This window comes from Oncorhynchus mykiss, chromosome 10 (genome assembly GCF_057628025.1).
Source record: "Oncorhynchus mykiss isolate SJ-2025 chromosome 10, ASM5762802v1, whole genome shotgun sequence".
NCBI classification, from domain to species: domain Eukaryota; kingdom Metazoa; phylum Chordata; class Actinopteri; order Salmoniformes; family Salmonidae; genus Oncorhynchus; species Oncorhynchus mykiss.
The window spans coordinates 30,939,858-30,963,840 of NC_143031.1; the positions used below are offsets into that span (position 1 = coordinate 30,939,858).

The 23,983-nt window shown below is 42.5% G+C and overlaps 1 protein-coding gene across 1 annotated transcript; it reads left to right on the top strand.

Annotated features, from left to right (window-relative positions):
* The first annotated feature begins 1,006 nt into the window (after positions 1-1,006).
* Positions 1,007-23,880, top strand: LOC110533640 (A-kinase anchor protein 10, mitochondrial). The gene is made up of 15 exons (XM_021618050.3): positions 1,007-1,295; positions 4,182-4,229; positions 4,916-5,110; positions 7,974-8,507; positions 8,952-9,050; positions 9,333-9,417; positions 9,607-9,730; positions 9,981-10,117; positions 14,403-14,547; positions 16,630-16,794; positions 17,057-17,169; positions 17,812-17,894; positions 21,734-21,786; positions 21,893-21,985; positions 22,138-23,880. Exons 1-15 carry the CDS (start codon positions 1,274-1,276, stop codon positions 22,141-22,143), a joined length of 1,902 nt encoding a protein of 633 aa, XP_021473725.3. The 5' UTR covers positions 1,007-1,273; the 3' UTR covers positions 22,144-23,880.
* Positions 23,881-23,983: the final 103 nt, after the last annotated feature.

A 23,983-nucleotide genomic window follows, 5' to 3' on the forward strand; every position in this document is an offset into this window, starting at 1 on the left:
ATCTTGACCGGCTGCATCCCTGCTTGGTATGGCAACTGCTTGGCATCCGACTGCAAGGCGCCCGACTGCACTAACTCTTGACTCATCACATACGCTGCTGCTACTGTTTATTATCTATACTGTTGCCTAGTCACTTTACCCTTACATACATGTACATAATCTACCTCAATTACCTTGTACCCATGCACATGGACTCTGTACTGGTACCCCGGGTATATAGCCAAGTTATTGCGACTCATTGTGTATTTATTCTTTGTGTTATTGTTTCTATTATTTATATTTTTTCACTCTGCCTTGTTGGGAAGGGCCTGTAAGTATAATTTCACTGTTAGTCTTCACCTGTTGCTTACAAAACATGTGACAAATAAAATGTGATTTGATCTCTTTTTTTGGTTCTGATGGGGTACTACAGTTGAACTAAGCTCATGATGCATTTATAGGTTATATTCTTCAAGAATCAATGGGTAGCCTACATATTATAATTCCAAAAATGAATGTAGCGACTGCTGATTGCCCCTTTAACCAAGCACAATATGTTGTATTCCCATTGCGATTGATTTAGACTTTTAGAAATTTGAAAATGTTTAAAAGTCTACTTTTGTTTTTCTTTCTGTAAGACCCTGAAGTGCCGAATTGCGTTGGTTTTACTATTATTATCAACATCCACTGTTAACCAAGAGTTGCTGAATATCCTCTTCACTTGAGTTCGCACCTCATGCACGTTGGAGAGCTAGGTTGCGCAGTGTTCCTTTCTATTCCCTTTCGCAGAGGGGTGTAATCATTACTCCAAACAGTTGGACCCGTCCTGTTGCTGAACCTGTCCAATTGAAACGCTAGTTTTCGTTAACTGTTTGGAGTAACGATTACACCCATGGGGCGCAAAACGAACGAAACTGGGCGGGACATACCTGAATTTGTCCAATAGAAACTCTCGTTTTGGGACCATGACTAGGGTTTGGACTAATGATTACACCCCTAGTATAGTGTTCTACAGTAAAATAGTCCCACTGTGGATCCTGCCCTCTACTGTCACTAACAAATAATGCAAGTTTCCCACAACGCTGCCGCGTCATCATGTCCGGAAGTGAGACAATATTGACAATATGGCCACTGGTCGCAGAAGGGGGAAGTTTTGGATTTGACAGCCCATTCTCCTCGGTCGCAAATAAACCCATTACCATCGTCAAGAATCGACGTATATGAATGAAGGGACTCGGGAATCCACGGGATGTTGTCATTGAGCTGAGGATACATTCAGAGCGTGAAAATCGTCATGTCGTTTTTCAGAAGGAAAGGTAAGGAAGTATGATAGCCGGCTAGCGCGAGCCAAAGGGCGTAAAGAGGCTCGCGGGAGAGGTTGAGGAATGCGCGATGGCTAGTAATGACAGATGAGAATGCGCTTGACAGGTCTGTGTCAAGTCCACGCCGACAAAATATCCGCTGGATAATGTAGCAAATACCAATTTGTTTCTGTAGTTATGTGTTTCAAATCTGAAGAGCTAAAACTGGCAGCCACACGATCTAGCTAATGCAGCTTTCCTTCTCAATAGTTTTTGCTACTGCTAACGTTAAGTAGCTAACGTTAGCTAGCTGATGCTGTGGTGCTAATACTTAGCTAGCTACTAGTATGCCTGACCATGATCGATAGCAATGAATTCTTGGAGAATGTAGATTATGTTGGTTATTACCTAGATACTAATTAACCTGAAAGCCTTACATTTGGTGATTTCCTAATAATTTCACGGTAATGTTTCTTTAGTTTAGGTCACAGGCTGTCTTCCATGTCAGTCAACTATGCCATGGTGGTTGGATGGATAGCTCCCCATGCAAGTAACGTTATAAGTAGGTTTAGGGCTAGGCATTCTTCATTGGCATGTTGGAAATTTTGGTGGCGTTTAGTTTAATGGCTATTGGTTAGTTGTCACCAACCGGTCGATCTCCAAGACATTCCTAGTCTATCATCAAACATGTATGTAAAAAAACAACGATAAAATCAAGCCTTCGCATTCTTATTTTTATTCGTTTCGCGCTGTTGAGTGTAGGTGCACTTGATTCAGCTGCCCTAGCGCCGGCAAGTCAAAGTGGTTCCTTTTTTTTAACAGTTTCATGTGTCTGGAGGTAGAACTCCGCCTACCCGGCAGGCCTTGAGAGCAAATCAAGTGCAACTGTATTACCACCGCTGGCCAATCAGATAGCTCAGATCACGGTGTCTGCACAGTTTCTTCGCACTCTAGGACTGTAAAAAGAAACCTCAAACGCACACCAAAGTTGATAATGTGACATTTAAAAACTTTTAAAACCAACGAATACAGCAAAGAACTGCAGTTTTATGAGTAAATTCATGTTTAAGTTGTTATGCAGCACTGTCTATAAGCCATACAATGCGCATGTTATGATTATCTATCTTTGTTATTATTTGCGCTTTTATCTTTTTTAACATCGAGGAATAATGCACTTTCTCTGATCATAGGGAGTAAGGAGATCATAGAACCTCTGCTCCCTCCCTCCCCTCAGGCCGCCAGTCCAGTAAAAAAAAGAGAAAATTCAGCTGTGCCTCACAAGTAATCAAATAAATAGTATTTTACCAGTGATCATACAAATACAAATACAACTTCAAAATGGTTTGAGAAGAACAACATTGGCTGGGAAATTCAAGCATAGCCAATATGCAGTGATAATGTATTAGGCCAATAGCCTACGGCACAAACCTCATTGTTACATAACTGTTTTTGATTGGTTAGTGTTGCATAGGTTTGTGCTTTTAAGTCATGATTTTTCAATCTGAGCGGTAGATCTTGTCTTGCATTTTGACCCAGAATGGGATTTTGATTCAGAAAGGGATTTTGACTCAGAAAATGATTTTGACTCAGAAAAGGTTGGTGACCACTGCTCCAGGCTAACTCCGTATTTACCTTGGAATTGTGGTCCGAAGACATAAAAGCAAAAATGATTGCATGTAAATCACTAGCCCAAACTATAGACCTCCATTCCTGGGGCTAGTAAAACACACACAACACACATTTGTCTTGACAGCTACTGTAAAGTATTTGGCCAACAGTGCAAACCATGGATAATATGAAATGATGATGATAACAATCAGTCATATGCAGAGACCTATTTATATACAGATTGAAATTATAAAGCTCTTTGAGGTGGGTAGACATAACCATGTGCTAACCATCTGATGCCTCTAATGAAAAAGAGCCTTCCATCTTTCCCCTACTTCTCTACCGAACACTGAAAGCGCCTCAGGAAAACTATTTATGTCATGCGCAAAAGGTTCACTTTCACCACACAATTGTAACCAGGCATATTCTGTTACTTTATGTAATGGAGGAGGACTGAAATGTGTAGAAAAACAGGACTTTGGTTCCAGACTGTTCTTTATGGTGATGATGAGGGTTCTTTGCAGTAACACCATGACAATGAAGTGACATCGAGCTGATAGACCAACACCACTCTAGTCAATAAACACACCTTGTAAGATAGCAGCCATGCTTCAATGTGAAGAATAACTCTGTTCTATTCCAATTAGGAGTCTCACACAAGTAGTTTGCTCCTCTCTCCTGGTCTTATCTGTGCATGACAGTGAGGGAAATAGTTATAATTATTTGTTTGCTTAACAGTCAAGGTTATCCCACTGTCACAGGCATATCTGTTTCCCGACCAGGCCTAGGCCATTATGTAACTGTATAGTTAAAGGTACTTCGGGATTTTGACTATGAGGCCCTTTATCTACTTCCACAGAGTCAGACGAACTTGTGGATACCATGTTTAGATCTCTGCCCGGTATGAAGGAAGTTAAAGTTAATTTGGCAAGCCAATGCTAACTAGCATTAGCACAATGACTGGAGGTCTATGGGTATCTGCTACAATGACTGGAGGTCTATGGGTATCTGCTACAATGACTGGAGGTCTATGGGTATCTGCTAGTTAGCATCTTCCTTCAAACTGCACGCAGAGACATACAAATGATATCCACGAGTTCAGGACCGTGTTGCCAAAATCCCAAATTATCCCTTTAAGTTTTCAGTGACACTGCATCATCATCATCCAAATGGCTTTACCCTACAATGAAACTCAGGCACAGTATTCCGGTCACTGATCTCACCCTGCATTGTGAATCAAATGTTAGAGCATGCTCTAATTACAATGCTATGTAATTCCTTTTTGACCCATAGCAAAAGGCAAGGAACCCGAGCAACCAGTTGATGCAAAAGTCAATAGAGGTGGGTACCGAACTACTACTACTTTGAAATTATGAATTATAATACTGTGCTGCTGCCGTCTGATGTTTCATTTTTTTAGCAGCCCTGAAAATAGAGAGGAAATAAGGTCCTTGTGTGAAGTTCTTTGAAAGCAGTCAAGTGTCTCTTTAGTTGAAGTGTTATGTTCACTCACTTTTTTGAAGGTAGCGGTATTTCCCTCTGAGCTTTCTCTTTTTGTAGGTGTTTATATTTGTCTTTGTAAATGTACTGAGAGAGAATGTATCGATTTAGGTAATAACACACATATATCAGCTAGTAGGCCTAATTTATGTCCAAAGTTCAGACTTTAAATGATTGGGTTTATGAGTTTTTAGAGAGATGCCAGTGAAGTATTTTATATTCTTAGACAGGCTCAAAGGGCTAAGTTAACATTTACACAGAGCACACTGTCTCGCAATCCCCACACCCCAGCGTTAAAGAAAACAAGTGTCCCAGCACCCACTGAGCTCTAACTGGGCACAGTTATGTACTAGATCACTACACCATTCAGTTAAAGAAGTAGGCCTTTTTCAGAACCCATAACCTCGTACATAACATACTTTGTTGGTGTTTTGGGTTTCTCTCTAGAAAGCGAAGCCTACATTCTGTATTGATCAAAGGAAATAAGATACCTATGTTTCCACCCTCCTCCTCCCCTGTAACCCCAGCCCTGGTAGCCCCAGCAAGCCCCCACTCCCCCTCCCATAGCCTCCGTAACCACCATGCCATCCTGGAGGTGGCGGGGCCCAGCCATGTGGCCATCAACGCCATCTCTGCAAACATGGACTCCTTTGCCCACGGACGCACGGCCATCCTCAAGAAACAGCCCAGCCACATGGAGGCTGCACACTTTGGGGATCTGGGTATGTGCCTCCAGTATTCTTCTGATTTGTCTCATAGTTTTCAGGAAACGTATTCACAAGCGTTTCAGAGAAGAAGTGCTGATCAGGATTAAGTGACCGCTCTTATTTATTATAATTTAAAAGGCTAAACTCTCTAGGGCACTGCACCGCAGTGCTAGCTGTGCCACCAGAGACTCCGGGTTCGAGCTCAGGCTCTGTCACAGCCAGCCGCGAACGGGAGGTCCATGGGGTGACGCACAATTGGCCTAGCGTCGTCTGGGTTAGGGAGGGTTTGGCCGGTAGGGATATGCTTGTCTCATCGCGCACTAGCGACTCCCGTGGCAGGCCGGGCGCAGTGCGCGCTAACCAGGTCGCCAGGTGCACGGTGTTTCCTCCGACACATTGGTGCACCTGGCTTCCGGGTTGGATGCGCGCTGTGTTAAGAAGCAGTGCGGCTTGGTTTGGTTGTGTTTCGGAGGACGCATGGCTTTCGACCTTCGTCTCTCCCGAGCCCATACGGGAGTTGTAGCGATGAGACAAGATAGTAACTACTAACAATTGGATACCACGAAATTGGGGAGAAAAGGGGGTGGAAAAATTAAATTAAAATAAATAAAAGGCTAAACTCATCCTAGATCTAAGAAAGAAAAAAAAAAGTTATTTAGTGATTTTTAACGGATGATCTTTCTCTTTTAAGTTCTCCTTCTGACTGGACCGTGTGTGCCAATGCTTCAGCGAGTTGATACAATGTGATAATAGTAGATGGTGGATATGGTGCTGGTTGAATTGGTTTAAATACCAACAGGCCTGGCCTTTCCACAAGCGATTGGTTCAAGGCCAATCCTGCAACGCACTCCTGCATGAGTTAGCCTTTTGACCAACCAGCACACTACCAGCAAAGATTTTTAGTATGACTCATAACTAGGGCCCAGAGTTTTTCCTGAGGGACCACATGACCTGATCAGGAAAACTCCTTATATCTCATGCATCATACTGCAGGTATTTTTCTGCTGCCGTTGTAATCATTGGGTTGGCCGCCTAAGTATTTTTCTGTGTCACCAAAGTCCAAACAGTGTAAATAATACATTGTAAATACATTTTCAGGCTGGAAAAAACCCTAAGTGTAAACTTAAACAACTATGACCAAATTTTAAGTATGTAGAAAATTGAATGGACCTTTATATATTTTTTTATAATATAATCTTTAAGAACTAACAATAACTCAAATAAAAGCTAGACAGTCAGGGATAACTAATAAAATGAATACTACTAAATTCATTGTTTTGCGTATTTTATTTTTTATTTTAGAGCAAAATAAGCCATGGGAAATGCATAGAATTGCAGGAAACTATTTAAAACTGAAAAATAAATGATCCACTACACATTTTTTAAATTAGTGCAATGACTGGAAGTCTATTCTAGCAGATACCCATAGATTTCCAGTCATTGTGCTAATGCTAGTTACCATTGGCTCGCAAAACTACATCTAACTTTCTTCATACTAGACACAGAGACCTACAAATGGTATCCACTAGTTCATCTGCATTTTGGGAAGTAGATGAAGGGCCTCATTGCCAAAATCCCAAAGTATTCCTTTATAAAAATGCTAATATTTCTCAACACCTCCAAGATGGGGGCCTCAAATATTTTTTCTAAAATGTATCCACCCCGACGGACTGACTGTGCTCATTGCCATGTCCTCTGCCATGCCCACCACCTAAGCCCCTTTTTATCCAGAAAAAACCCTGTACTGAAGTTTTCTGGGTTAATTAAATGGCGACCTGTACATAGTACTTAAATCAATCAACTAACCTAACCAAACCTACATGTACATATTACCTCAATCGATCACCCCAACTACCTCGTATCCCAGTAAACTGACCTTGTTACCGGAATTCCTTGTATATAGCCTTTGTATAGCCTCATCATTGTTATTTTGTGTTATTATATTGTGTTACTATTTTATTTTTATCCATTTGTCAAATTTTCTTAACTTTTAACTGCATTGTTGGGAAAGGGCTTGTAAGTAAGCATTTCATGGTAAAGTTACTACAACACTTGTATTCAGCGCATGTGACAAATACTTTATTTGATTATGATACATAAGAACTCCCTAAATCTTATTTTCTCTGATGTAGGCTATTTAAATGAACCATTTCATAAATAGGTAGATATCAGGCACTAAATGTATATGTATAGTGCCACAGCAGCCAGCTACACCAGTAATGTTTATGATAGTGCTGGGACAGGTCTTTACTTACCGGTGTTGGGGGAGGGGGGGGCCTTGAAATGCAGTAGGGTAGCGTGACTATACTGTGCTACAGTGACTAGACCCCAGACAGTGCTCTGAGGGTGTGAACTCTTGTACAGGAGCGAGAGAGAGAAAGGGAGGGGTGGAGGGAGAGAGGAGTGAAGGGGTGGGAGAGGGGGCTGAGCTGCCGGTTATCAGTCATACGTGGCAGCCTGCCCACTCTCTGGAGCTGATACTAGGAGCACACAACACTCATCACAAAACACCAGATCACTGTTTAGTGCTCCTACTCTAGTCCATTATGTAATGGAGGCCTCCAGCCAGGCTTCAGTCATACATTCACATGGCCTCCCTGATCATATGACCCGGGAACAGTGCCATAGTTGAATAGGTTTTAGATAAGTATTATTTTTTTATTGTGGATGATCGTGTGTGGTTTCATTCAGTATGCTGTGGTCCGCTGTGTCTGTTTAGGCTGGGTTAGACTTTGTAAGAACGGATTGTGTAGAAAGGGCTTTCTAAAGACGTTTGATTGATGTTTTGATTGGTTCATTGTGTGTTTCAGAACGGTCCAGTGTGATCATACTGTATGGTTGTACAGTGGTTTTATTCAGTATTATGGTGTGTTTTCAGGGCACTCTAGTGTGAACTACCTGGCCTCTGAGACGCGTTCACGCCTGTCTAAGACAGTGGACCAGATCCTGCGGGACAATGTGGCTATGCCCTACTACATCCAGTTCCAGGAGGCCCGTGGGTCCGACCACTTGGTCCGCTTTTGGCTGGAGGCAGAGAGCTTCCGCTCAACCAGCTGGTGCCGGGTCCGGGCCAACAGTCTCAACTCCATCAAACACAGCTCCCTTGCCGAGCCTGCCTCCACCCCTGTCTCCCCCGACCCCTCCTCCCCCCCAGACATGGACCTACCCTCTGTCCCCAGGCCCCCCTCATCTCACCCCCTTACCCCCAGCCCCCAGGAGATAAACAGTAACAGTAGTGAAGGCCCCACTGTGCAGCTCGTCCACAGGGACTCCTTTAGCTCCTTAGTGGACCAGAGGCCAGGCACCCCCAGCAGGGAAGATACCCCCCCCAGGCAGAATTCCAGGACAGGGACCCCCTTCAAGCTGCAGTCCACCCACGCCCTCAAGGAGCTCTCAGACAAGCTCATGAAGAGTACGTTTGACTGGTCTTCATAAATAAATATGTAAATCAAAATCTGTTCTTAATTTACCTGTACAAATAATGGTTAAGTAAGTAGCCTGGAGTCTGTCTGAGCCGGCTGGTGGTGAATGTTACAGAGAGACGCTATGGCTGTTCTCACAATCCTTTTTTATGAGTTGGGCTATAATTTGTGTTTTTATGCATGTTTGGGTTGGGCCATAATGTCTGTACCATAATTTCTCTATATTCCTACCTTACTGTTATGACTGCACAACACTCTGACTAGGTAAGGGTAGTGTATTAGCTATATTTGTTCTAATCTCCACCATGTGAAACAACTGGCTGTGAGAATAAGTTTCATTTATTTGAATTGCACGTTGAAGGTAACAATATCTGAGTTGTACACAATTTGACACCTGTGACAGACTGTTAACCATTTTCACCTGTGTGTTGTAGGTATAGAGAGAGATGCAGTGAACATCTTCACCAAGTACATCTCTCCAGACGCTGCTAGGCCCATCCCCATCACAGAACAGATTAGAAACGACATAGTCGGTAAGAAATGAGTACCCCCACCTGTTTGCCATTAGTATTGACTTTAACTGTAAGACAGTGCAGACTCTGTGTGTGTGTGTACTGTACGAGTATTTTATCAGAACTGTATGAGTACTGTATGCATTCCTATGAAGGTTAGACCTAGTTAAAGATCAAATCTGCCCTAATCCTCTCTCGTCTGTGAAGTACATTTAACAAAGTTTCAGGATAACTAACTTGTGGATGAATTGATAATCCGTTGTGTGATTGTGACTGTTTTAGTCCCTTTCTCCACTTTGCCAGCTAAAATCTGTGGCGAGGATGGAATGGTGGACCCAAACTGCTTTGTCATTGCACAGTCAGTCGTCTTCTCCATCATGGAGCAACAGTACGTTTTAGATTCTCCAGTCTTCATGTTCTAGTATCCATTGAAAGATTGACAATTTCTCATATGAATGTTGAATGCCAGTGTTTTCTGTATGGTTCATGATTTGTCTCCTATGATTAAAGTGTAACCACTCGTATATCCACTCTTATATCATAAATGTAAATGTGATCACATATTTATATTTCCCAGGCACTTTAGTGAATTCTTGCGCAGCCATCATTTCTGTAAGTACCAGATGGAAGTGTTGACCAGTGGCTCAGTGTTTCTGGCAGACATCTTGTTCTGTGAGTCGGCCCTATTCTACTTCTCTGAGGTGAGCACAACAACTGGACCCCACAATTGATGTTGTTTAAACACAACCACAGTATGTTATCAAGTTAATTCATATGAATTGCTGTTTTATTCATTGGTGTTATTGCTGTTAGTGCTACTGGTGTTTCTAATCTATTTGTTTCTATTCTATTCTTCTCTATTCTACTTGACATTAGTGCCATATGGTAGGTGTTAATAGAAGAGTCATTGGTAATGAAGCTAACATGGTGTGTGTCTGTGTGTCTCCCCAGTACATGGAGAAGGAGGACGCTGTGAATATCCTGCAGTTCTGGCTGGCAGCAGATAACTTCCAGGACCAGCTGGCTGCAATGGCGGGACAATACGACGGCCAGGAGGCCCAGAATGACGCCATGATCCTCTATGACAAGTAAGCCATCCGTTTCTTTATATACACTGCTCAAAAAACATAAAGGGAACACTTAAACAACACAATGTAACTCCAAGTCAATCACACTTCTGTGAAATCAAACTGTCCACTTAGGAAGCAACACTGATTGACAATAAATGTCACATGCTGTTGTGCAAATGGAATAGACAACAGGTGGAAATTATAGGCAATTAGCAAGACACCCCCAATAAAGGAGTGGTTCTGCAGGTGGTGACCACAGACCACTTCTCAGTTCCTATGCTTCCTGGCTGATGTTTTGGTCACTTTTGAATGCTGGCGGTGCTTTCACTCTAGTGGTAGCATGAGACGGAGTCTACAACCCACACACGTGGCTCAGGTAGTGCAGCTCATCCAGGATGGCACATCAATGCGAGCTGTGGCAAAAAGGTTTGCTGTGTCTGTCAGCGTAGTGTCCAGAGCATGGAGGCGCTACAAGGAGACAGGCCAGTACATCAGGAGACGTGGAGGAGGCCGTAGGAGGGCAACAACCCAGCAGCAGGACCGCTACCTCCGCCTTTGTGCAAGGAGGAGTAGGAGAAGCACTGCCAGAGCCCTGCAAATTGACCTCCAGCAGGCCACAAATGTGCATGTGTCTGCTCAAACGGTCAGAAACAGACTCCATGAGGGTGGTATATGAGGGCCTGACGTCCACAGGTGGGGGTTGTGCTTACAGCCCAACACCGTGCAGGACGTTTGGCATTTGCCAGAGAACACCAAGATTGGCAAATTCGCCACTGGTGCCCTGTGCTCTTCACAGATGAAAGCAGGTTCACACTGAGCACATGTGACAGTCGTGACAGTCTGGAGACGCCGTGGAGAACGTTCTGCTGCCTGCAACATCCTCCAGCATGACCGGTTTCGTGGTGGGTCAGTCATGGTGTGGGGTGGCATTTCTTTGGGGGGCCGCACAGCCCTCCATGTGCTCGCCAGAGGTAGCCTGACTGCCATTGGGTACCGAGATGAGATCCTCAGACCCCTTGTGAGACCATATGCTGGTGCGGTTGGCCCTGGGTTCCTCCTAATGCAAGACAATGCTAAACCTCATGTGGCTGGAGAGTGTCAGCAGTTCCTGCAAGAGGAAGGCCTTGATGCTATGGACCGCCCGTTCCCCAGGCCTGAATCCAATTGAGCACATCTGGGACATCATGTCTCGCTCCATCCACCAACACCACGTTGCACCACAGACTGTCCAGGAGTTGGCGGATGCTTTAGTCCAGGTCTGGGAGGAGATCCCTCAGGAGACCATCCGCCACCTCATCAGGAGCATGCCCAGGCGTTGTAGGGAGGTCATACAGGCACGTGGAGGCCACACACACTACTGAGCCTCATTTTGACTTGTTTTAAAGACATTACATCAAAGTTGGAACAGCCTGTAGTGTGGTTTTCCACTTTAATTTTGAGTGTGACTCCAAATCCAGACCTCCATGGGTTGATAAATTTGATTTCCATTGATCATTTTTGTGTGATTTTGTTGTCAGCACATTCAACTATGTAAAGAAAAAAATATTTAATAAGAATTTTTCATTCATTCAGATCTAGGATGTGTTATTTTAGTGTTCCCTTTATTTTTTGGAGCAGTGTATAAACTGGGGCCAGTTTATTAGGTTATACCAACCCGTTCATGAAAATGGTTTGCTCCTACAGACAGTGAGCCACGTGACCATGGCTTGCTATATAAAGAAGGCAGACCGGCATCGATGCATTCAGTTACTGTTCGATTGAACATTAGAATGGGCAAAACTAAGCGACTTTGAGTGGTATGGTTGTCGGTGCCAGGCGTGCCGGATTCAGTATTTCAGAAACGTCCGTCCTCCTGGGCTTTTCACGCACGACACTGTCTAGGGTTTACTGAGAATGGTGTGATAAGCAAAAACATCCAGTCAGTGGCAGTCTTGTGGGTGAAAACAACTTGTTGATGAGAGAGGTCGCAGAAGAATGGCAAGAATCTTGCAAGCTAACAGGCGGGCCACAAACAGACCAATTACGGCACAGTACAACGGTGTGCAGAACGGAATCTCAGAACGCACAACTCCTTGTCACGGATGGGCTATTGCAGCAGACGATCACATCGTGTTCCACTTCTATCATCTAAAAACAAGAAGAAGCAGCTTCAGTGGTCACGTAATCACCAACACTGAACAATTGAGAAAAACATTCCCTAGTCTGATGAGTCAGTCAGAATTTGGCAGAAGCAGCATGAGTCCATGGCCCCATCCTGCCTGGTGTCAATGGTACAGGCTAGTGGCGGGGATGTAATGGTGTGAGGAATGTTTTCCTGGCACATGTTAGGTCCCTTGAGACCAATTGAGCAATGATTGAACACCACAGCGTATCTGAACATTGTTGCTGACCAAACCCATTGGAGCAGTGGTCTCCAAGGCATTCATAGTCAATCACCAAACATTTTGGTTTAAAAAAACAAAAACAATAAAGCCTTGTGTTCCTATTTTGATATATTTTGCACTTTTGGTGGTAGGTGCATTTATTTAGTAGCCCTATTGCCAGGAAGGCAAAGTGTTCCTATTTTGAATCATTTCATGTGTCTGATGGTAGAACTCTGCCTACCCAGCAGGCTCAGAGAGCAAAGCAAGTGCAATTATAGGACTATCACTGGCCATTGAGAGGTCAGATCACTGTGCCTGCAAAGTTTCCTCGAGCCGTAGACTGTAAAAATAAGCCTCGAACGCATAGCAAATGTGATACTGTGAGATTTCTAAACGTTTAAAACCATGACTGGAGAGACTCAACGAATACAGCAAAGAGCTGCTGTTTTTGAGTAACACTTATAAGCCATAAAATGTGTGTTTTCCCTACTTCCATTCACACTGCAAACAGCACTGCAACAGCTGCAATGAATGAGTATAGCAACGTTTTCCGATAAGCTAACATTGTTATTATTAGCGGCTTGTCTTTTCGAATATCAAAGAATATTTAACTTTCTCTGATCATAGAGTAACAACATGAATTGGTGCATAAGGCAGAAATAATGCAGTGCGACTTAAGTTTTGCCATCAGCTGGAAGACTGTCTGTCCCCTTTTCTCAGCGGAGAAAAAAAGATTGAGCTCACTCAGCTGTGCCTCACAAGTAATACAACAAATGATCTATTACCAGTGTGATCATATACCTAAAATGTTAAAATATAATTTCAAAATGGTCTGAGAAGAACAACATTGGCAGGGCAATTGAAGCAGAGCCAATATACAGTGATAATTTATTGGGCCTATAGCCTACTGCACAAACCTTATTGCTACAGAACTGTTTTCAATTGGTTAATGTTGCATGGGTTTATATATTTTTTTAAGTCCTGTTTGGAGAGAAAAAAATCTGAGTAGTAAATCTTGGCTTGCATTTTGACTCAAAGTGATCTTGACTCAAAAGGTTGGTGACCACTGCAATAGAGCATCTTCGGGATGAGATGGAACAGGCTGTTCACAACATGAATGTACTGCCTTCAAAATCTGCAGCAACTGCATGATGCCATTGTGTCAGCATGGACAAACATCCCTGTGGAAAATTTCCGACACCTTGTAGAATCCATTCCCCAGAGAATTCGGCTGTTTTGGAGGAAAAGTGGGTCCGAGCCGGTACTAGATGGGTGTACCTAATAAACTGGCCACTGAGTGTATTTGCTTAATATTTTTGGTTTCACACCATCATTGTCTTTACACTGTATTTGTCTTTACACTATATTTGTCTTTATTATATATTTGCCTTTACTATATATTTGCCTTTACTATATACAGTGCATTGCGAAAGTATTCGGCCCCCTTGAACTTTGCGAACTTTTGCCACATTTCAGGCTTCAAACATAAAGATATAAAACTGTATTTTTTTGTGAAGAATCAACAACAAGTGGGACACAATCATGAAGTGGAATGACATTTATTGGATATTTCAAACTTTTTTAACAAATCAAAAACTGAAAAATTGGGCGTGCAAAATTATTCAGCCCCTTTACTTTCAGTGCAGCAAACTCTCTCCAGAAGTTCAGTGAGGATCTCTGAATGATCCAATGTTGACCTAAATGACTAATGATGATAAATACAATCCACCTGTGTGTAATCAAGTCTTTATGTTTGAAGCCTGAAATGTGGCAAAAGGTTGCAAAGTTCAAGGGGGCTGAATACTTTCGCAATGCACTGTATTTGCCTTTACTATATATTTGCCTTCACAAAATCTTTGCCTAAACCCCACAGCATTACTCAGTCTGGCTTGTTTATTAGGACACCAGTTTAATAGTGGTGGGATATGTTCCCTCCCCAGGTATTTCTCACTCCAAGCCACCAAACCGCTGGGTTTCGATGACTCTGTGCGGATGGAGATAGAGTCTAATATATGCCGGGAAGGAGGGCCTCTACCAGACTGCTTCACCACTCCTCTCAGACAGGCCTGGACCACCATGGAAAAGGTGAGGGGTTGAAAGTCACACAGTAACATTTTACTTAAAAACAAAAATAAATTGTCATTTAGCAGACACTCATATTCAGAGTGACTTACAGGAGCGATTAGAGGTAAGGGCCTTGCTGAAGGGCACAGACAGATGTTTCACCTAGTCGGCTCGGGGATTCAAACCAGAGACCTTCCGGTTACTGGCCCAACTCTCTTAACCTGGGTCAAATACATTTGTTGATACGGGACACACAGGGGTCACTCTGAAAACTCTCAACTGTAAAATCACTAGGAAATTAGATTAAAAAACAACATTATTAGATTGAACCATAAGGTTTAGATTACCAGGGGTTATGGGGTTATTGTCCTTTGGAGTTATTGAAGGTAGTGGTACCAGAGCAATAAATATACTGTTGAAGTCGGAAGTTTACATACACCTTAGCCAAATACATTTAAACTCAGTTTTTCACTATTCCTGACATTTAATCCTAGTAAAAATTCCCTGTCTTAGGCCAGTTAGGATCACCACTTTATTTTAAGAATGTGAAATGTCAGAATAATAGTAGAGAGTGATTTATTTCAGCTTGTATTTCTTTCATCACATTCCCAGTGGGTCAGAAGTTTACATACACTCAATTAGTATTTGGTAGCATTGCCTTTAAATTGTTTAACTTGGGTCAAACGTTTTGGGTAGCCTTCCACAAGCTTCCCACAATGAGTTGGGTGAATTATGGCCCATTCCTCCTGACAGAGCTGGTGTAAGTGGGTCAGGTTTGTATGCCTTTACTTTGTTGTCTTTAAGCCATTTTGCCACAACTTTGGAAGCATGATTGGGGTCATTGTCCATTTGGAAGACCCATTTGTTACCAAGCTTGACCTTCCTGACTGATGTCTTGAGATGTTGCTTCAATATATCCACACCATTTTCCTACCTCATGATGCCATCTATTTTGTGAAGTACACCAGTCCCTCCTGCAACAAAGCACCCACACGACATGATGCTGCCACCCCCGTGCTTCACGGTTGGGATGGTGTTTTTCAGTTTGCAAGCCTCCCCCAATTGTCATTATAGCCAAACAGTTCAATTTTCGTTTCATCAGACCAGAGGACATTTCTCCAAAAAGTACGATATTTGTCCCCATGTGCAGTTGCAAATCGTAGTCTGGCTTTTTTATGGTGGTTTTGGAGCAGTGGCTTCTTCCTTGCTGAGCGGCCTTTCAGGTTATGTTGATATAGGACTCGTTTTACTGTGGATATAGATACTTTTGTACATGTTTCCTCCAGCATCTTCACAAGGTCCTTTGCTGTTGTTCTGGGATTGACTTGCACTTTTTGCACCAAAGTTCGTTCATCTCTAGGAGACCGAACGCGTCTCCTTCCTGAGCGGTCTGACGGCTGCGTGGTCCTATGGTGTTTATACTTGCGTACTATTGTTTGTACAGATGAACGTGGTACCTTCAGGCGTTTGGAAATTGCTCCCAAGGATGAACCAGACTTGTTGAGGTCTATTTTTTTTTCTGAGGTCTTGGCTGATTTCTTTTGATTTTCCCATGATGTCAAGCAAAGAGGCACTGAGTTTGAAGGTAGGCCTTGAAATATATCCACAGGTCCACCTCCGATAGGCTAATTGACATAATTTGAGTCAATCAGAAGCTTCTAAAAGCATGACATAATTTTCTGGAATTTCCCAAGCTGTTTAAAGGCACAGTCAACTTAGTGTATGTAAACCTCTGACCCACTGGAATTGTGAAACAGTGAATTATAAGTGAAATAATCTGTCTGTAAACAATTGTTGGAAAAATAACTTGTGTCATGCACAAAGTAGATGTTCTAACCAACTTGCCAAAACTACAGTCAACAAGAAATTTGTGGAGGGGTTGAAAAAAACGAGTTTTAATGACTACAAACTACGTGTATGTAAACTTCCGACTTCAACTGGCTTTGAGTTACTATGTTGTTGCCAAAGGCTAGGGATGATGCTGAAACACTTTGCCATTCTCTGAAGAAAACGGAAGACCTTTATGACTGAAAGGCATGTCCCTCTTGCATTTTCAAGTTCAAGTTTGCTAATTTGAAGTTCATGTCATTTTTCTTCCCTCAGGTCTACATGCCAGGCTTCCTGTCGAGTAACCTTTACTACAAGTATCTGAGTGACCTTATCAACTCTGTCCGAGCGGATGAGTTTGTCCTGGCCAGCGCTCCCGGTCAAGGCGTGGCCCCAGATGGTGACCGCAGCACCAATGCTACCGAGGGTTCTCAAACCCAGGTAGATAACCCCACACTTGACCTACTCACACCCTGACATTTTCCTAATTTCATGAGACATTTTGAAAAGTTTGTCTATGTGCACTCGAATGAATGAATGATTGTTCAACAGCAGTAGCACTTGTACCTTTGTCTGTTAGTCATTTTCCCTCCTGAACCGTTTAGGAGATAATGAACTTTGAGTAAATAGCTTCGTATGTGGAATATTATTCCCTCTAGTTCTTCTCTAACTGTGCAAAGTATTATATTTGTTCTCATTACAGCAAGCTACCAAAAAGGTGGCAGCAGTGAAAATCCTGAAAAATTTTGACGAGGCGATAACGGTGGACATAGCCAGTTTGGATCCAGAGTCCCTGTACCAGCGCCCCTACGCTGGGTAAATCTGCATAACCTCCTCTGGCCTTCTCAGATATACATTTTCAGCATTCTCTAAGTATTGTCGTTTGTAAACAACATTTATTATTTCAACTATTTGATCTGGTGTTTTTTTACCCATATGTTTCTCTACTGGATGATATTTTAGAAAATAGTCAAATAATGGTGCTAAATTTCCCCCATTTCTACCCCTGAACTAGCCTGATTTTACTAATGTAATATTCCCAAAAGGGTTCTTTTGATGCAAGCTAAGTAAAGCCAGTGTAATGGCCACTGATGTGTTACCTAAACCACTCCAAATACAAACATGTTATGAATGAATATATGATGTTAAAAAGCATATTTTCAAAGACTCCACCATGCGGTCCTCAGTGTGACCGCAGATTTGTAGGTTATCCCCATTACCTTATAGCAGTCTAATAGGCCAAACACACAGGCTGATATAGTGCAGCCCCAGTAGTGTCCTAGTTGCAGTAAGAGATTAGCCTGGTCCCAGATCTGTTTGTGCTGGGACCAAATGACAACGCCGATAGGAGTTGGCTGTACAGCACAAACTAATGTGGGACCAGTCTAGTAACAGGGTGCTGTCTCCATAGATATCTGGTATCTATGACATCATTGGCTATGTCCCCTCTCTATTCAGAAGAATGACGTTTGGGAAAGTGAACGAGCTGGGCCAGTTCATCAGGGAGGCCGAACCAGAGCCGGATGTGAAGAAATCCAAGGGTAATTTACATTGACAATCTATACCTTTCTTTCTCTACTTCTCTTTTCTCTTATTTTCTCTCTTTGCCCTCTCTCTTCTCTCCTTTTTTTCTCTCTCTACTGTTCATTGTTGCCTGTATAATTTGTGTCATGTCTCTCAAGCATGCATGGTGTGGGTATTGTCTTTTATTCTAATCCTAACCGCAAAAAGAAAGTAGGTTTAAATATGTGGGGCACCCCAAATACAACGCAAGGCGCTTTTAGTTCTTATAAAAGACTATACAGTATAACATGAATATAATATTTAGGACTTCTTAGAAGAGAATGTTCTCTGAGAACAGAAGAAATCCATATAAAAGTCCTGGACTAAACCTGTATATGTTGAATGCATTTTCTTAGTAGATTTCATTGCTCTAATCATAAACCAACTTTTCCAGCCCTCAGTTTCTTCCAAATGCATCGATCGCATTCCAAGAGAATTCTGTGCTGTGATAAATGTACCTCATATGTCTAGTATCTTTCAGAGCAGTGGTTCCCAAACTTTTATAGTCCCGTACCCCTTCAAACATTCAATATCCAGCTGCGTACCCCCTCTAGCACCAGGGTCAGCGCACTCTCAAATGTTGTTTTTTGCAATCGTAAGCCCGCCACACACACACACACACTATACGATACATTTCTTAAACATAAGAATGAGTGGAGCGTCCCGAGTGGCGCAGTGATCTAAGGCATTGCATCGCAGTGCTAGCTGTGCCACTAGAGATTCTGGGTTTGAGTCCAGGCTCTGTCACAGCCGGCCGCGCCCGGGAGACACATGGGGCGGCGCACAATTTTCCCAGCATCATATTGGTTAGGGGAGGGTTTGGCCGGCAGGGATGTCCTTGTCCCATCACGCTCTAGAGGCTCTTGTGGCGGGCCGGGCCCAGTGCACGCTGACACGGTTGCCAGGTGTACGGTGTTTCCTCCGACACATTGGTGCGGCTGGCTTCCGGGTTAAGTGGGCATTGTGTCAAGAAGCAGTGCGGCTTGGTTGGGTTGTGTTTCGGAGGACGCACGGCTCTCGACCTTTGCCTCTCCTGAGTCCGTACGGGAGTTGCAGTGATGGGACAAGACTGTAACTACTAATTGGATACCACGAAATTAGGGAGAAAAAGGGGTAATTTAAAAAATAATAACAAGAATGAGTGTGAGTTTTTGTCCCAACCTGGCTCGTGGGAAGTGACAAAGAGCTCTTATAGGACCAGGGAACAAATAATAAAATTATAATAATCAATCATTTAGCCCTTTTATTTAGCCATCTTACATATAAAACTTTATTTGTTCATTGAAAATTGTGAATAACTCACCACAGGTTGAGAAGGGTGTGCTTGAAAGGATGCACATAACTCTGCAATGTTGGGTTGTATTGGAGAGAGTCTCAGTCAAATAATTTTCCACACACAGTCTGTGCCTGTATTTCATTTTCATGCTAGTGAGGGCTGAGAATCCACTCTCACATAGGTACAGTGGGGCAAAAAAGTATTTAGTCAGCCACCAATTCTCCCACTTGAAAATTACAGGCCTCTCTCATCATTTTAAGTGGGAGAACTTGCACAATTGGTGGCTGACTAAATACTTTTTTTGCCCCACTGTATGTGGATGCAAAGGGCATCAGTGTCTTAACAGTGTGATTTGCCAAGGCAGGATACTCTGAGCGCAGCCCAATCCAGAAATCTGGCAGTGGCTTCCGATTTTAAATAAGATTTTCACAGAACCGCTTGTTGCAATTTTGATGAGGCTCTCTTGTTCAGATATCGGTAAGTGGACTGGAGGCAGGGCATGAAAGGGATAACGAATCCAGTTGTTAGTGTCATCCGTTTCGGGAAAGTACCTGGGTAATTGCTCACCCAACCCACTCAGGTGCTTTGCTATGTCACATTTTACATTGTCCATAAGCCTGAGTTAATTTGTACACAAACAAATTATACAATGATGGAAAGACCTGTGTGTTGTCCTTGTTAATGCAGACAGAGAAGAGCTCCAACTTCTTAATCATAGGCTCAGTTTTGTCCCGCACATTGAATGTAGTTGAGGAGAGTCCCTGTAATCCTAGATTCAGATCATTCAGGTGAGGAAAAAACATCACCCAGATAGGCCAGACGTGTGAGAAATCAGTGGTCAGACAAGTGAAAATGATGGTCAGTAAAGAACTTTAAGCTCGTCTCCCAATAAAAAAAATTAAAAACGTGTTAATACTTTGCCCCTTTGATAATCAACTCATTTCTGTGTGTTGTAAAAGCTGTACATGGTCGCTGCCCACATCATTGCATAGTGCAGAAAATACACAAGTGTATTTCAAACTGTCAGGCATTCCCTTGGCAGCTTAAGTCTCTCGGTGGATGCTGCAGTGTACCCAAGTGGCGTTGGGAGCAACTGCACTCCACTATGTCTCCCTGTCATGGCTTTTGCGCCATCAGTACAGATACCAACACATCTTGACCAACCAAAGTAATTTGATGTCACAAAGCTGTCCAGAACTTTAAAAATGTAATTTCCGGTTGTCCTGGTTTCCAGTGGTTTGCAGAAGAGGATGTCTTCCTTAATTGACCCCTCATAAACGTAACAGACATATACCAGGAGCTGTGCCAGGACCACCACGTCTGTTGACTCATCCAGCTGTAATGCATAGAATTCACTGGCTTGTATGCGAAGCAGTAATTGTTTCAAAATATCTCCTGACATGTCACCAATTTGTCGTGAAACAGTGTTGTTTCCCCCAGCAATGCCGTTTCCCCCAGCATTGCCCCAGCCATATCTGCGGCAGCAGGAAGAATGAAGTCCTCCACAATAGTATGGCTCTAGCCTATCCTAGCCAATCGGAAGCTCACCATATAAGATGCTTCTAGCCCCTTCTTATTAATGGTATCTGTTGCTTTTATACATATATATGTCTTACTACTTGAAAGTAGTCTTAATTCTCGCTCCAAACACTCTTGTGGCTTATTTTTCATATTGGCATGTTTTGTTTCTAAATGTCTGCACAAGAGTGAAGGATTCATCAAGTTGTGAGATAGTACTTTTGCACATATTACACACTGTGGCTGAGGAAAGGCACTACTCCCAATCTAAGTGAACCCCAAGTCAATGTAGATCTCATCCTATTTGAGCCTCTTCGATGGTCCAACGTCCCTCCCTGTCTGTTGAGCGGTGCTTTCCCGGGTAAGGGGGCAGTAGCTCTTCAGCTGCATCAGATTCACAACTGTCATAGTCCATGCTAGCTGGGCTAACAACAAATGTAGAATTACTGATACTAGCATTGGATGTGCTTGTGGAAGCAGAACAACTTGTCGTCGACAGGTGCAGGTGTAGTACTGCTGGTAGTAGCAGTACTACCAGTAGAGCTGGTATGTGTCTTTATGGACGTGGGCCTTACTTTTTTTAACCATTTATACATTTTCGAGCAAATGCAATGAGCAACAGCTACGTTTGGCTACATACGGAACGTTAGTGGAATACCCACGAGAGAGTAACAGTTAATGTGATTAGATGTTCATTATTTGACTAGGCTACCTGTATTTGACATTGTGTTGTTGTTTCGTTAAACACTAGATGGTGTCATTTTATTTTTGGCAGTGAAACGAGGCTACTCAGGTGAGAAAAAAATCTCACCCAAATGTATAGCCCCGTTGGAAAACATAAATGGGCTGTTTGAAAATGTTATTATTATTTAACTTTATGTGAATCACATTTTTATTTGCTGTACCCCCAATGGCATTGCTTACCCCAGTTTGGGAATACCTGTTTCAGAGGAACAATAGATGAGAGGCTTGTCCTCTGAATATTTACATCTTCTTCACTCACTCTTCTCTCTCTCCTCACAGGTTCCATACTTTCTCTAGCCATGAAGAAACTTGTTCAAGGCAACTCAGACGAGGTGTGTACACCAACAAAACAAGCTCCTCTTGTGTTCAATCCGTTTGAACTAATGAATAATAGGAATGATGAACATATTGAATTGTAACTTTTCTATGTGTGTTTAGGCCCAGGAGGAAATGGCCTGGAAGATCGCTAAGATGATCGTCAATGACGTAGTACACCAGGCGCACCACAACAGTCCTGACAAATCCACTAAAGTATGTCAAATTGTTCCGGATATCTGTATGCCCCAAGCCATTGCATTTATCTAATACAGTAGTCAACTATATCAAATAAAATGACTTCAGTCATGACAAGTTTACTGTTGTATGATGATTGTCCATGTTTCATTATCCATCTCTCTCCCTAGTTATGACCCTCCAGTAGAGAACCAAAAGATTGTCACTCCCTTCATCCTATAGAGACAGACCGTGACAGACGGATGTCACCTAGTCCAGTGATGAACTGCACACTGGATTCACCTTATGGTGAAACACATCAATGAAAGTAGAAGAACAAAAGCATTCCATCATCTCCTGCATCAACTTGTACTGGTTTGTGTGTGAATATATGTGCGTGAGCGAAAGACTTGAAGTATATCGTCGTAACACTATGAAGGTATCTATGAAGCCAACAAGGCGGATGCACAAAGAGCACCCGACTTCCTTCCTTCCAGAACAAAAAGGAGGGATGACAAACAAGGACGCAAAATGGTGCTGAACGGGAGCTGTCAGAAAGAGCAGCACTTCAGAAAGCAATGGTGCTGCCGTGGTTACTTCTGTTACCATGCCATCTAAGAGGGAGCCTGCAGGGGCCTGAAGCATCCTTCACTAAGCAATCACTAAGAAGACTAGGTTGTCCTCGCCATCTTCTCTCCGTAACCCAACCACCACTACCGCCTTTGCCCATTCCTCATTCTTTGTTTTTAGATTAAATCAATTTGAAAGTGGTCAGACTAATGCCCCACAAATTCCAGCTGGAAATAGGGGCAGATGCGTATCCTGCTTATATTCCTTGGCAGTCCTGGTGTATTTTGTCAGTGGGGTGGGTTACTATGATGAGATGGTGAGTCAGAGTTTTCCTTTCCTACCCTCCTGGCTGTGCCCAAATGTACTTTCTAGAGCAGGTCAGACATGTTACAGTCAAACTGGAATGGACCTTCTTGATTTCCTGGTCTTACCATCTACCTGTAGCTCTGGCGACCCCTGGCACCTTGTCCATATCATTAGAGAGCATAGGCTAATGAATAGATATGTCGTATTATGGCCTGAAGAAGACATGCTACGGTTGCAATGAAAGAAGAACTCCAGGCTACTCCATGTATTGTTATAAATATGTAGATTTCTGGTTTACCCCCATATATTAATGTTAGTTATTTTTTATGGTGATTGTTGCAGTTTTCTTTTTTGTATGTACTGTCGAAAGCAATGTTTAAGCAAATCTCATTGAAGTGTACTCAGTAATGTTAAGATTATTATGACTTTGCTTGAACCTCATTGAGATGTGTGGAAAAGAACCAGAAAATACTATTTTGGTACTATGTACCGCTAATATTGTTTCTCTGACCTATGTGTTCTTAATCTATAATATATTTAAATTGTGTTTGATTTAAATATATATATATATTATTGAAATGTTTGCCTTGTGTTTGTCTATTTAGTTTTTTATACAGAAGGGACAGAAATGCTACTAATGATGGAAAGTTACAGACTTCTTTCTCTTTGCACTGATTATGTATGAAATCTTGTCTGCTGCCAAACAGGGATGGATTTGGCTCTATTTCAGTCGTCATTAGCTTGTTGGCTGGTCATAGTTTGTGGCCATCACGTTGTTAATTGCACTTGGGTATTTAACCTCTAGTATTGCCAGATGGTAATGCAACCTGTAATTCAGCAAATTAATGCTCATCCCAGTGCAGTTTCAAGTGTGTGGTAAGCTTTTGCATAAGCTCTATTGGTGTTGTTGCTGCAGTTTTGCTCATCCAAATTGTTTTATCCTCATTTTATGTTGTACAGTATGATATACTTTATTGTAAGTATTTTATGGCATTCATGTAATTAAACTTTTCTGCCTATATTGTAGCTAAAGTAGGCAACGTTATCAAATAGCAAAATCTGATTTTTCTTGTTGCAATGCCATTTGCCCCCCACTGGTTAATGTGGACTGTATTGAAACATAAATGAGAAAGATAAATGTCTAACTACAAATGATTAGCA

What these genes read in the sequence shown, in the direction of transcription:
- LOC110533640 (XM_021618050.3), top strand. Translation starts at nt 1,274, where the DNA reads ATGTCGTTTTTCAGAAGGAAAG. An exon ending in TACCAGCGCCCCTACGCTGG is followed by an intron (nt 17,170 to 17,811) that starts GTAAATCTGCAT and finishes CTCTCTATTCAG; the next exon opens with AAGAATGACGTTTGGGAAAG. An exon ending in TTCAAGGCAACTCAGACGAG is followed by an intron (nt 21,787 to 21,892) that starts GTGTGTACACCA and finishes ATGTGTGTTTAG; the next exon opens with GCCCAGGAGGAAATGGCCTG.